Source organism: Branchiostoma floridae, chromosome 12 (assembly GCF_000003815.2).
Source record: "Branchiostoma floridae strain S238N-H82 chromosome 12, Bfl_VNyyK, whole genome shotgun sequence".
Taxonomy (NCBI): Eukaryota; Metazoa; Chordata; class Leptocardii; order Amphioxiformes; family Branchiostomatidae; genus Branchiostoma; species Branchiostoma floridae.
The window spans coordinates 13,828,631-13,842,798 of record NC_049990.1 but is presented as its reverse complement, the minus strand read 5'-3'; the positions used below and the strand labels follow the sequence as shown (position 1 = coordinate 13,842,798).

The 14,168-nt window shown below is 41.1% G+C and overlaps 1 protein-coding gene across 3 annotated transcripts in view; it reads right to left on the bottom strand.

The window, feature by feature from the left end:
• The window catches only part of LOC118426879 (failed axon connections homolog), a 32,730-nt gene that overhangs the window by 4,807 nt on the left and 13,755 nt on the right, over positions 1 to 14,168 (bottom strand). The window contains exon 5 of one of the 3 annotated variants that reach the window (XM_035836451.1): positions 7,284 to 8,141. The exons of the other annotated variants lie outside the window; for them this stretch is intronic. Coding sequence (XP_035692344.1) covers positions 7,927 to 8,141 — 215 coding nt within the window. The 3' untranslated portion in view covers positions 7,284 to 7,926. Of the gene's footprint in view, positions 1 to 7,283; positions 8,142 to 14,168 lie in introns of those variants that run through there. 3 annotated transcript variants of the gene reach the window in all.

The window sequence follows — 14,168 nt, the reverse complement described above, 5'->3', positions numbered from 1 at the left end:
ACGTCTAAGTCCCTAAATTGTATGAAGCCGTGCGACAGCGCCCCCTTCCGTACACTAAGCGCAGCGACCAGAAGAGCGATAAAGTCCGTAGGTGAGACTATTAGACATTGTTAGAGGCATGCATTACGTCCATTACTGCGGGGCAACAGCCAGAGCGGGCGAACACTAATAGTAATAGCGTTGCACTATCGCCTGAACAATACTATGAAAATAAAATTTAAAAATTAGATTTTTCTACCTTCACATCTACAACTTTTCTTCTATACTATTTTGGCCGCGACTAATGAATGGGTGACGTATTTTCTTGTACATATTCGTTCATTAATTTATATAGTCACCACGCACGGCTATCTGAAGTGAAGAGTAGAGTATAATACGATACTCAATAGAGTAGCAAAACGAACTGATGGGTCTTCTACAAGTTCTAGTAAAGTTTACATACACTTATAAAATGCTGTTCATTTTCCAATTTCCAGCTTACACTGTGTTGAGTCACCCTTTGAAGAATCTGCTCCGCTACTCAGTGCAGTTTTTCTGCATATGCGAGCGTTGCTCGGAAAGCCGACTGTTCCGTGCGCGAGATGATTTTGGCAAATACGGCCATCCCAGTTCCAGGCCGCACCCGCGGAAATAAACAGCGGGTTGATTGACATCCCGCCTGTGAGGCGCACGTGAGCGGCGCTCTGGTGGTCTTCCCGCCACACATTGGCTGTTGCCATGGCGCCATGCTGGCGGCAGCCGTTTGATTTGTACAGTGTGAGACAATCTATTTACTGGCTAGCCAATCGCTACGATTTGTACGAAATGAGCCGGAGACGTCGATTTTCACTGCACATAATGAGCCACATGATTGGTTGTAAGAAACTGCAGCTGAAATCCTATGCCCCACTATCAAGTTTCTTGGAAATTCATCCGAATATGCCGAGCCAAAACACGCTGTTCAACCACGACCCCCCTGGTCGTCAATAAGAACTTTTAAACATTCGCAGAAATGTGACAAAGGGGAAATTTTACGATAAATATAAGTGATTCAGACAATGCCAAAATTCTCGCAGTTACATTGGCACATTTTGCGACGTATTTAGGTTGTGGGCCCTGTCCGAGTTTTATGGACGGGAAAATAAGTCTGGGAGAACTGCGACAAATGCCTGTTTATGGTCCTGCATGCCGGGCGGTCTAATGAAGTCGGCCTGCTCTGACTTGCAGCGGAGTTTGGATTGTCCATCACGCCCATGCGGCGTTGAGTGCGCGGATCACACCTACATGTTTACCCTCTCGACGTACCAGTCTTTCCATCGCATCTCGTACACCAATGCCGTGCATGCAGCATATAAAATCTTTGTTGACACGACAAAAGTAAAGCGACTTTGTCAGGTCTATAACTTAATATACATATGAATATCTATAGGAACATAATGAATAAGTTTTTGTTACGAAATCTGTTCTTATGAAGAATGAATATATTTTAGTCCTGTTTCTGTTTGTCTCTTTATTTTTCTCTAGCGGTAAATGAGAAAAACGTAACAGCAGATACCTTGTGGATAGTCACGCAGTGGCATGGCGAATTACAATTCGGCACTCCGTATTTCGTTTCTAACTCACACGAACGCTACATTCTCCACTCTGCTGCACTATTTGATTTGCTATCTACATTGCCCGCGCCAATAGAACCGTTGTCTTCCAAACGCAGTGCAGCAAAGTACTATAAGAAGAATAAAAGACAATACTATTGTAGGTCACCATGGCACAAGTTTTCACCGGTGCACCACACACCCCGGGATTGATCATGCTTGCACGGCGTTAAAACGGGCGGAGAAAAGTTTAACAGATCTCTAGACCACCATTGTTCTCTGTAGAACTAATCTTTCTACCCTAGGATTAAATAATTGTCCCTGGCGCTTTACAAATAGGACGACATTGAGTAGCTCTACGTTTCCAATGATTGTCATGGTACCAAGCGGCGATTCTGTCCAAATGTGCAATGATACGGGAGACAATTTTGAAAACGTATTTAGTATCTTTATTACCTTTCATGACGTCCGGCATTACCTCGCCTTGTGGACAATAACTAACATGATTTGTGAAGTGCAATATATTTTAAATGTTTCTCACTTTCTAAAATTTCCACCACCGTTTGGAGTCAAAGCGCAGGCTTTGGCCGAAGAGGAATTTTTTTGCGAGTCGTACCAGTTGGAGCACCTGTTGGACGACCTGACTACCGGTAACTTTGCAGCGAGACTTCAATCGAGTTTTGGTCCTCTGAATTATCTAAAACTTGTTGATTTTGACCAGTAATATTCCCCTTGACATTATATGAAGAAAGTGGGACTAAAAACAAGTGCAGTGCTGTGTCACGCTGGAGTACAGTATCCAAAACAGGGCACGGGTAACGGTTAGCCGAACATCTAACGCCACCATTTTACATGAATAATCAATGACTTATTTTCTTGTTAGAAGGGTTAGAACTACTTTATCATATTGACCTGTAATTAGCTTGAGGAGCACAAATGTACAATAAATTCGAAAATATATTACTCGTTAGTCGAAGCGACGACCGGATAAAGAAACGCCGTGGATGGCAGGATGGCTGCATCCACGTTACACTTACAGAAGGAGAGACAATTCACTACCCGTGCGTCGCAAATCAGTAGTGATAGGGGTTGGGGATGGTGACGCACAATCTACGGGTCGGTGTCATGTTCCCCTGAGAAATTTGGACGCTTCATCTTTCGTAATATGAAAGGTTAGACTTAGAGAACTGCCCTGGATCGGGCCAGGGACAGGCGGATCTCAGGACACGCAACAGTGCCTCCCGAACCGTTCTGAACGTTCGGACCGGCTATCACGATTATTGTCAGCAGGGTGTCAAGCTTGAAAGACTCCCCTGTCTGCCCCTGGGGATAACATGAGCATTGCGCGTGCGTCGCGGTCATTTCAAATTGAAAACTCATCAGTAAACCGTTTCCTGATGTCCTGTGTTATTTTTCCGCTTTTTAGTCTTATACTAAGGCTAAATGTACAGGCTATCATGGATAAGTTGGAAGAGGTGTCGCGTGAGGGGTTTGTACGTTGTCGTTTCGGGTCAGGATGCATCAAACTGCCATGGAGAGATGGAAATGGACCAGCAACACAAACAATTTGTGTGGAATTATGTTCTGATGCTGTTCCAACCGACTGCCGAAACTTCCGTGGAATACGAACGGACTGGAATACAAACATCCCTTCTTGTTCAAGACTGAACTGGTAAGAAACTGTTTTACATCGTTAAGCTGTGTTACCAAGTGTGTTAGATGTGAAATTATCAACAGCACAGTCAAAATCCTGGCTAACTGAAGTATCCATGTATTTTTTCCGCACTTACTGGGACTCCTGTGGGCTGTATTATGCACAATGTTGTTTCAGCGCCCATTTTCGTGGAAACACAGTAGTATGATGACGTAATTTTCACTTGTTGCAGCAAAGAGGAAGTCATGTTTCCACGTACCGTTGCAAATTATATCATAAATATAACCTTCTCGGCGAAGATAATGATGTGATTATGATCGTCTTACAATTTCCGCATACACCACTAATCGGAGGTAATTTTAAATCCATGACGAAGGTAACGAAGTTGTTTCCTCAATGTCCCGGGTTTGATAAAACCTCCCTGGTTGGGGGCAACGTTCTCACGGGTCGGACATGTCGGAGCCAGGCGGATCTCTGGACACGCCACAGTAAATCCCGAACCGTTTGAACCGTTCGGACGGGCTATCGGGATTATTGTCAGCAGGGAGTCAAGCTTTAGAAACTCGCCTGCCTGCCCCTGGGGATAAAACCTGTGAAATTCCAGCGAAGTTGTTTTCTTCTCTGTACTTCAGTAGCGTATCTTGGTTGTGTACATGCCCAATGTTGTGTAACAAACGCACAGAACAAAGACTAAACTGTAGACTAAGCGTAATCTGAATTAGCACGTCAGGTGTCCATGTCCATGCTTCATATAGAGTAGAGAGAGTAGAGTACAACTACAACTGAAAAATATTAATATCAACGTTCCATAGAATTACTTCTCCTCACCATGGCATACTAGTAACTTCCTCCCAAGGACGTTATATCCATGTCCTCACGAGCGGAATTTCCTCGACAATAATCCTCCCCGTTTAATATTGTTCCTCCTTACCAACTTTTCAAAAAGCGTTTATTTACTTGTGCCGCAAGTAAAGATTTCGCCTGCTATTCACACATGTGCCTTTGACGGGCATAAAAATCTATCAAGCGATGTGAAAGTTGAAACTTCTACGGCGTAGGTTAACAATAATCCTCTAAGGTGACGTCTTTTAATCTCTACTCATTCAATCAACATTGTATGATAACACTCGTGGTACTTCTGAAGCCTTCTGAATATCGTTGATTTTACAAAAGTTAATGAAATCACATGCACAATAACTATACACTAGAGACAAGCAGATTTTACATCCTATTTGCTTTGCTGAATAATTTAAGTAGATTCTAGACTTACGGCCGAAGCTCAAAGGTGCGGCCGGACGTTGGTGATTTTGCCACCCTTCCAGAAATTGGAGACCCGTTGTAGTGTGACATTTTGATTACTGCCCTACGAATCGGTCTGGTAGGCGGCTGTCCCCGGAGACCAGTTTTGCTGGGATTAGGACAGAAGGAAAGCTTTACGGGAACACCGGCCAGTCTTGTCAAAAGTCGCTTACAAGTGCGCAAAGTAAATTTACTGACGAAAGGTTCCAATAATAATTGTGCAGACGTTTTATAATACGGACAGCATGACACCCAGCTAGCGGAGATATGGTTGCTAATTATTTTGTCGGTCGCCACGCGATGATGGACAGCGGCACGCCTCTATACCTAAAGTTTCGCGCTGTGTGGGTGTGGCCTAGCCACTGGCTCGCAAATTGATATCTGGATCGTATTTTCCCGTCTTTGAATAACTTGCTCGTGAAAAAAGGCAAGAAACACAAAGGAAATGGGTATAATGACGACATCATTCTTAGTGGTATTCCTGTCAATGGATGTGCAAACTGTGCCAAAAATTAACACATGGAACGTAAAATAAACAACAAACAACGAGTTATAGACATGTGCGCACTTGTCGGGCGGCTGTCCCAAAGGACCGGGAGGCTTCAATCAAGTGTGGGAGAGTTCAATTCACGTATGGGGGCCAGCACCTATATCAAAACTAGTCTTATTTTAGACACGTAGAATAATATTTTGTGGCACTAGATTAACATATATTACCATTCAATATTTAGATACAACTTTCTTTCAACAAAATACAATAAAGTTCAACACACACCAACAAAATGTTTGGCTTCTTCATAGGATCGTCTTCTTGTTTACGTTTGAGATGGGGTCACTGAACCCTCGCCGCCGCTGGGTGCGTAACGTGCCTAGCGTTGGCATGAATATATTAGGGCATTCAATGATGTTTATAAATGAATCTTCTAGATTATGGACTTGAATGTATATCATATATTAGTGATAGTGTCTCCACCACATGTTTGGTAACCACGCTTCAGTCGGAAAGACATCAGAAATCCATTACTTACGCTTTGTACATGGTTTGTGCGGGCAATCAAATGTTTCCTGGGACTCCGCACGCACATAACGTCAAAGTGAGGGCACATGTGATTTACAATGATTGTCTTGCGGCTGGTGTCATTCTGTAACTTCAAGCCGTCATTAATATTTTGTCTATAGGAGCGCTGGCGGCAGAGGGATGAATTGCATTCAAATTCTTTCTATTTTGTGACGGCATTCCGGCGGTTCAGACCGTCCGAACTGTTTGGGCAGCGATTTCCACCTCACAACAGCACGATTTTACGCATTTCACGGGTGTTTGGGAGGTACAGTTGCCATGTAAATTGGTGGTTCGCAGACGTTCGCAGACGTCCGCAGACGTCCGAACCGGCGCCCCGCGGTGCTCTGCACGCCCCCAGACGGTTCGGATCGCTTTGTTGCTATGGGAACCGCCCGTTCGGCCGTCCGGCCCGGGCGGAGCCGTACCGGCTCGAACCGTTCGAACGGCCCGCTCCAGGCCGCCGCCCGAAAGCGTTCGAACCATGCCGTCCGGGACCAGTCCGGGACGTAGTCCGGGCTAGTCCAAGCGGCCAATCTGGACCCTTTATGGCCGTCCGAACCGTTCTGCGAACTGTCGAGCGTCCGTCCCGTCCGACCGACCAGTCCGACCCTCGGACTATTGCATGGTTCGAACTGACGGTTCATGCCGGTCCGGACTAGTCCGGGACGGGCAAATTTTCACACAGGTAGGGCCTAGCCTTATCATGATCAGTGCATATTATACGTCCGATTGCAGGAAATTATGCAGGAATTTCTGCAGCAATGTGTCCGTGCAAAGTCTGTGTGCACCATAACTTGAAGAGCTCCAAACAGATGTAGACGTTGGCAAAATATTCCACGAAACAATTATAAGACTAATTAATCATAAGACTAATTGCATCCATAAAAAATTGGAGGAACAGTTTTTGGTGCGTCTGTTCATGCCTTTATTTTGACTCGTCTGTCTGTGTGTCTGGATATTTGTGGTCACCATGTAGCCCTAGAATCTCTGGATGGATTGTAATGATATTTGGTATGTGGGTAGGGAAGACGAAGGTCAAGGTCGATTTTGATCCCCCTAGTTGCGACCTTCGTACTGCAGCAAAACCTTTCGGTTTTTGTGTCTTTTGACCTGGGCATGCTATGACCTTAATTTTTTGGGTGGCATATTGCTTGTGACGTAAGGAAGATGTGATGTATGTTTTGACCCCCTAGTAGCTTGCTCTGGAAGTGCAGGCTGGGGCATTCTGGTCAAAATCTTACAAGGAGCATAATGGAACATAGAAATGACGATTTCCATGATATTTAGCATGCAAATATCTTTAGCAGAGATGTACATATTGAAGTGTTAACTATACAAATTTGGAATTAATTTGAATAATTAATGGAGAAAATCTATTAGTGTTTTCCATTTTTGGATTCAAATACATGTAACGTGTTGTTTGTAGCAGGTGGATGATCAGCAGATACAAATTATTCAAATAACTCCATAATTTGCATAATTAATATGGACTGTGCATAAATTATGCGGATGTACAAGTCATTTGCATAATCAGAATATTTCATGCAGGTATGATGTCTTCGAACTCTTGTTCAGCAGAAGGCACTGCTGGATGAACAGAAGTGAGTGAGTTTGGATTTAAGTACATAAAGTGGCTATTTCGAACCCTGAAATTATCATAATAGCATCTAATGCATACAACACAAAACAATTTTATTTGTTTGTTTGTTTATTAAGAAATCTCCAGTAGTATTGACATACAAAATATACACTTCTTGGAGTCCTCTTCCATAAAATAAAATGAATTATTTTAATTATATTGGCAAAACATTGTAATCACTTATCATCATCATCATCTGTCACTGGGTTCTGCATCTATAGTCATTATCATTCACTAATTTAATAAAAATAAAAATTATATAATAAATTACACGTTTAACATCAAATAATAACATCATTTAACAAGTTACATTGTGACATATCAACCTGAATCATCATTTGCTGGGTTTCTGATGGGAAAAACACAATTAGCTAAATTAATACAATTAACCGATAGCATCATTTAGCAACATTTATATCATACACATAAGTCAATAACACATTCAACATCAATAAATAACATCATTAATCTTATCATATCATAAATTATTGGCCCAAAATCATCATATGCTGGGTTTTTGCAAAGTCAGAGGTTATGCATTTCTACTTTAAAATGTATAGTATATTACTTATTGATTATCACTTTTAAAGAAGTATTTCATACTGATTTATACAAATAACCAACATTGAATGGTGCCTGGGAATTGTTTTTCTTTACCAAGAGAAATATTGGAATGTAACATCTTAATTACAGAGACATGTCCTCATTCGTCCTTTTTAGTTTTCTTAGTCAGCTGGTCCCAGTCTGGCCAATAGTGGTCCTTGATACGGCTGCAGTAGGCCTGCAGGTTGGGACAGCCCACAGTGACAATCCTGTGTAGGTAGGAGCCGGGCGCTGTCCAAACTATCTCGGACAGCTGACCGAACACTGCTGCGTCCACCTCGGTAGGCTCATCTCCCATCAGATAAGGTTTAGTACCTGGACAAGAGCAACAGAAGCAAGAATTAGTAAGAAATAAAAAAAAGGCATCACTTTAATTATGGAAAAACTTTCTGGATTCAGTCGACAACTCCAAAATGATTTACCCTATCAACTTTAATATTTTATTAAGTACATACCAAAGAGTAATGAATATGCGGAAAGTGTCAATGGGTCCTTTGGGACTATATTATGTTACATATATATATATAGTCCATCAAATTAGTAAAGATTGGATGTTTCTAGTGGTGGATCGTATGTTTTCCGTAAGGATCGTATGTTTCCTAGTAGTGGATCGTATGATTTCCGTAGGGATCATATAACACTGGTCGATTCAAATTAGGAAGTTCAGTCGGTATTTGGAAAATCAACCAAAATTGATGTTCTAGTTTCAAGTGAGATATCAGTGCGTAGATCTTGGCGTACTGAGTATAGTGATATAAAAATAATTATTCTACAATGTTCACAACGTAAGATATCATTGATGGAAAATGCAAGCTGACCGCGGTCTTTTTGGAGCGTCCCGATTATCCTTTAGGTCTCCCCGCGGAGCAAGATTGGGATACCGAAGGGTAAATTTCTTACCCCGTCGGGTCTGAACTCTCAACCCCAGGGAAGACAATGTCAAAAAACATGCTTTCCCGCGGGAAAATTGCATCCCCGGGGATAGAAATGTCAGGTAAAAGTCTCCATCACACCTCTCAGAGAGATGTGAGGGAAGGCGTGAAAGGCGTGAATTGTCATGATGTCGACCGTTCGGGTCATGATTTGGACCGTTCGGGTCCATATCATGGACCGACGGTTTCACAGTCAGAAAGGATTTGGATTGATGATTATATTATAAGGCACAATTCAATCCCCTCCGACTGTTGACTGTAAAACAGTCATTGCTTCGGTGGTAGTATTCTGAAAATGGTCACCTCTTCACATCCTGAAGCAGCTTAAATATTAAAAATATGTCCAATAGTCAATGGTGTATCTTCGTCAGCAGACAGCCTAATGGTATCTTTCTCACAAACTCAACATCATCCAGATTTTATACCAGATTTTATACAGTTACTTCGCTGTGAACAGTTTGTGTTCCAAAATCATCAAGCAAATTATAAGGTGTGAATGGACTAAGAGTAATAAGTCTTATAATGGACTTGTTTTCTGCTCCGTTTTCATTGTGAGGGCCCTGACTTTTAAAATGCTTCGTGATAACCATCATGGAGAATAAATACTCAGTATAGTATGGTTCATGTGCCAGTGCACTCAAATAATCACCATCTGTCAATTATCTATTTAGTGTGAGTGGTCCTTTGTTGTCTGTTGTGTTTCACCTTATGAATACAAAAGGAGAATTGTTATTTTACTATATACCTTTTACACAGCTGCATGAGTGTCTCTGAGCATAACAGTGAGAAATCTTTTTGTGCCTTCTTACAATTGCTACCCTATATAAACTAATGTCTTTCTGTCTGCCAGCCAAACTGTCTCCAAAAGACTAAGACTTGGCACTACAACCCTCTGCATTGCCCTCATTATGTAAATGACCCAATGTGGACTGGAAACTTGTAAAAATCAAAAATGTAGTAGTTAGAGTGATAATTGCCCTGAAATCCCCACCCATTGTTCCTCCCTTCTTTTGCATTTGTTTACGACCTAATTTCACACTTCCTCGCCGGCCCTACAGGGGTGACCACTGTTGCAGTATTAGAGTAATATATACCATTAATAATGTCACGTGTAATGGTATGGGAGAGTGAAAAAAAGATACAACATTATCTCAAGAATTGAAATTTCAGACGGGAAAGCCTTACCGTCAATTACTACTCTGGCCTGGCAACTGTCAAAAGCATTTTCCCACAAATTCTATTCCAGACTGGACCTACTCTTCAAACACCCCTACCCAACCAGAGCCCTTGGATTGTTCCTGTATCCAAACAGTTAGCTGACGATCAGTCCACTATAATCTTTGGGGGCCGAATACCAGAAGTCCCAAGATTGAGAAAATGTAGTTTAATTTGAAATAGTTCAACAAGTATAGAGAATAATAATAGACAATGATAACATTATTACCTAATGTTAACTGCCTAGATGGCACATAAAATCCCACTAAGAAGCTAGTCTTGTTTGGCTCATCTTCCAATTGGCACAATTGTGCAGGTGGATCAGACAATCAGATACTAGTACATGTCTGACCAACCTCCTTGGTCTGACCAAGGAGGTAAAACCTCCTTGCTCTGACACATGAGACATTCACAATACTAGTATATCATACACACTTCTTTGCTAACAAAAAACATGAACACCCGATATATTCTTCTGCACAAAGTCACGAGACCGACCTTCATACTAGTAATTTTGCTAATCTTGATGTTCCTTTCAGGAGTCAGACTTATACATAATAACTGTAGACGGCAACCGTCTGTCCTTCAATATGAAATGTGTATTCGGCCATTGTTGCCGTAACAGACAGAAGACAAACAGGCTTGGCACATTTACTTGGTTGAGAGAAGCTTCCGTTTGAATGGGGAACTTCCCATTCTGCTAAGTGTAGTGTAGGGCTAAGTGTATAAGAAAGGCATTTTCATCAGTTTCGAAGTGATTCAATCGACAGGATTTGCATTATTAAAGCCCCAGGTTTCCGACTGATACAAAATATGCGATAAGCTTGACATGTGTATCAAAAAGTTTGCTTCTAAACAAGACTCGAAATATAAAGTACATCCGCTTTGGTGATTGATTGTAGACTCGTGTCTTCAACGTCTGCCTGGTCATGTACATACAATATCCATTCACTCACCTTGTGCTTGTACTAAGTATAAACCTCATTACTTGTAAATAAACCCTAGTACAAAGTTACGCTGTCTATATTATAAGCTAATCTAAATTTTTGTGGAGTTATCTACAAAAAGGGAAGGATTCAGCAAGGATTTAAATCTCCTTGGATTCAACAAGTCTCCATTCCTATCATAGTAATCTCCGAGTAGAATTCGCAGTCGGGCTAGTTTTAGGCATTTTTTGCGTTGCTAATGTACGTTTTTCTGGAGTTGCGCGTATTTAACAGATAGTGACTCCAGGTCAGGGTCACAGAACACGGAATGGTTATAAAACACGCAATGCTCCATTAAAAAGCGGGTTTGCCTCACAGTGTTAGACTAAGTGATTCCTATTGTTATTGTGTACTTGTTGTGTCCGCCATATTGAAAACATTGTTTGTTTGGATTCTAGGTCTGTCATTTTATCTCTGCCCAAATTCAAAACCTTTCTTTACCTTTGTACAGATGAAAGCTCCCTGTTTTGCTTTGTAGTGTATTGTCTATTTTCCCTATTGTGAATCTTGTGAACAGTGCTTTGTTGTTGAAGCCAATGCAATTTCCCAACACTGCCTACGGAATACATGTATAGTTGATGATAGCTCCTTGCATATAGCTGTAGATTATCATCTCCTTTTCTTTCTCGAGGATTGTTTTCAAAGCTTTAATTTCAATGACTGTAAGCTATGCATAATTTTGTAGTTGTTGTGTCGGCCATACTGAAGACATTGTTTAGCTTCTGTCATGTTTTATCAAAATTCGAGAGCCTATCTTTACATTAAATTTTGTTTTAAAGAAGCCGAACATCAAGAACTTGATAGTGTACGTGTTTTCGTAATTTGTTTTTGTGTAGGGAATTTTGTGAATTTCTGTTTAATTTGTGGACACCAATGCGTTTTCCCTATATTGTGGAACACATTATTTTAAAGTTTAACATATATTCGTAGAAGGGGGTTTTAGGCAGGTATACCGTATACCCTTCTTGATTCAATGTAATATGCTGAGGTGAGTTTCCATCTCCTAAAATAGTACATGAAAACACCTGCTAAGAATTAGTTCACTAGTCGTTTACTTCTTTTTGAAAGCTAACATAGCTCTAGATCGTTGACTTTGATTATTTTCTTCTATCAAGAAATAATTCCAAGTGCTGGAGAAAGGAGGTTAAAAAAGCTCCTTGACTGGACAAAGAAATTACGACCAGACATTTCAGGCCATGAGTAATGAACTGACCAATTAAAGTGTCCCTGACTGCATTTTATGCATAATTAAAGATGAATACAGTTAATTACTTTCGGCCAAGGTGCTAAAAACAATTACTATTGATAATAATGGCCCTGTCAACATGACGAATGGGGTTGTCAGATTCACACGTACAAAAACTACAAAATCCAAGCATGTAAACTTGAAAGGCAAAGACAAGCTTGTATAAGAAAAACCTATGATACAGTACCAGCACGGTAAACTTTACCGTAAATTACGGTGTGCGTAATCGTGAACACGCCGTAAATACGATCGTAATTACGGCCGTATTTACGGGGCGGTATCACGTGGAAACCGGTCGGTAATATTCAGAATATTCATGTTTTGAACACCGTGTACACGGAATATTCATGAGAACGTCATTAATTATTAATCAAACAGCATGATTTGCGGCAGAAATTTAGCGGCGCCTGACCCGGAGGGCGGGGTACCGCCGCATGCGTAACATAACTAGACTGTTTTTTAAGTAAATCGCGAGCCGATCTTTTGTGATTTTCCGAACAAAATGTAGACTGCATAGCAGAACAATCCTCATAACCATGTTCTCTTGTATGAATTGAAAGTATTTCTCGAAGCATAAATACGTGTGTTCAAATATTATACGGAACCAGATACAACTTCACAATAAAAATGCTCCTGTTTGCCGAAAATATAACTCAACCGGTTTTCACCGGCGGGTTTGATATTGCCGCCGGGCATGATCAGCGATCGGGAACATACACCAGCGCGCGCTCGGAAAACCACCTTCGAATTTTGATAGGAATATCTTTAAGGTTCGACAAATACATATCTGGAATGGTGCAATTATTTTATAACTACTACGTCCTCGCTTCCTATTAAATATAAACGTCCAAAAATGCCATAGTGAGACACTTTTCTCCTCGGTATGTCACACAGTCGACGTGTACACGCCGTAATTACGGCGTCACAGCCGTGTATACAGTTTTGTGTGGCGTTTACCAAGTGGAAAATGTTGGCAAACTTTGGGGTTTGGAGTGGAAATATGAGGCCTCCATTGTTGAAATCGAAACTAATAGATGTTTTTGCGTGTTTAGTAGATGTTATAAGATACCGGACGGTAGAATTGTAGAAAAAATGGGTCTGACCCGTGCCCTCCCACCGCGACGCTAAATTTGATTGACACATGCGGCCGAGGCGCGGCTTCTTTGAGTTTGTCGGCATATTCAATTCTCAAAGATCGGGCCTGCGCGAACTGCACTTTAAGTCTAACAGCCCGCTATGGCAAAAATGCGCAATAAAGGTCTTCATTCATTCATTGTTACAATAAACACAGAGCTTGTTTTTCCGCCGTGTTTTTTTTTTCTTGGTTTATTCTACTTGATAGCGATATTAAGTACCGACGTATATATTTTGAATATTTTGGAACGACATGTATCGTGATGACAAAGGCACGAAACTTCTTCATATACATTAGCACATTTTATAAATAGCAATTTACCTAACATATTTCCAACATTTGGAATAGATGATGGTCGATCGGGTAGCAGCAGAATGATGATGGAAAATCTGATATAAACTTACCTTCCGGGTTTTAAACGTTACATGTTGTGACGTAGTGTATATGTATATAGGAGTCCAGAGAATGGGCCCGGGGTCTTCAGTGTTCTCAAAAAGAGCTTTAAAAGTTTCACCGGAAATTCTGGGAAGTTCGCAATTACAGTGTAGTTGCAGATAATAAAATCAATAAACGAAGTTTAAAATGGGAATAGATCGTCACCACTGTTGACGGCGATCTTTTTTTTTTTACAAGCGGTAGATTGTATATTTCGTTTTCGTTCAAGGGCTCATTCATATCCCCCCCCCCCCCCAAAAAAAACAGTTCTTGCAGCATGAATCGGAAAAAAATAATTTCTTAAATATATGTACGATGTACTCCTTCCTGCTATCCTTACTGCTTATATCAATATTTCAAAATTAAGCGCTCGTGACAGTTATTGCAATCATA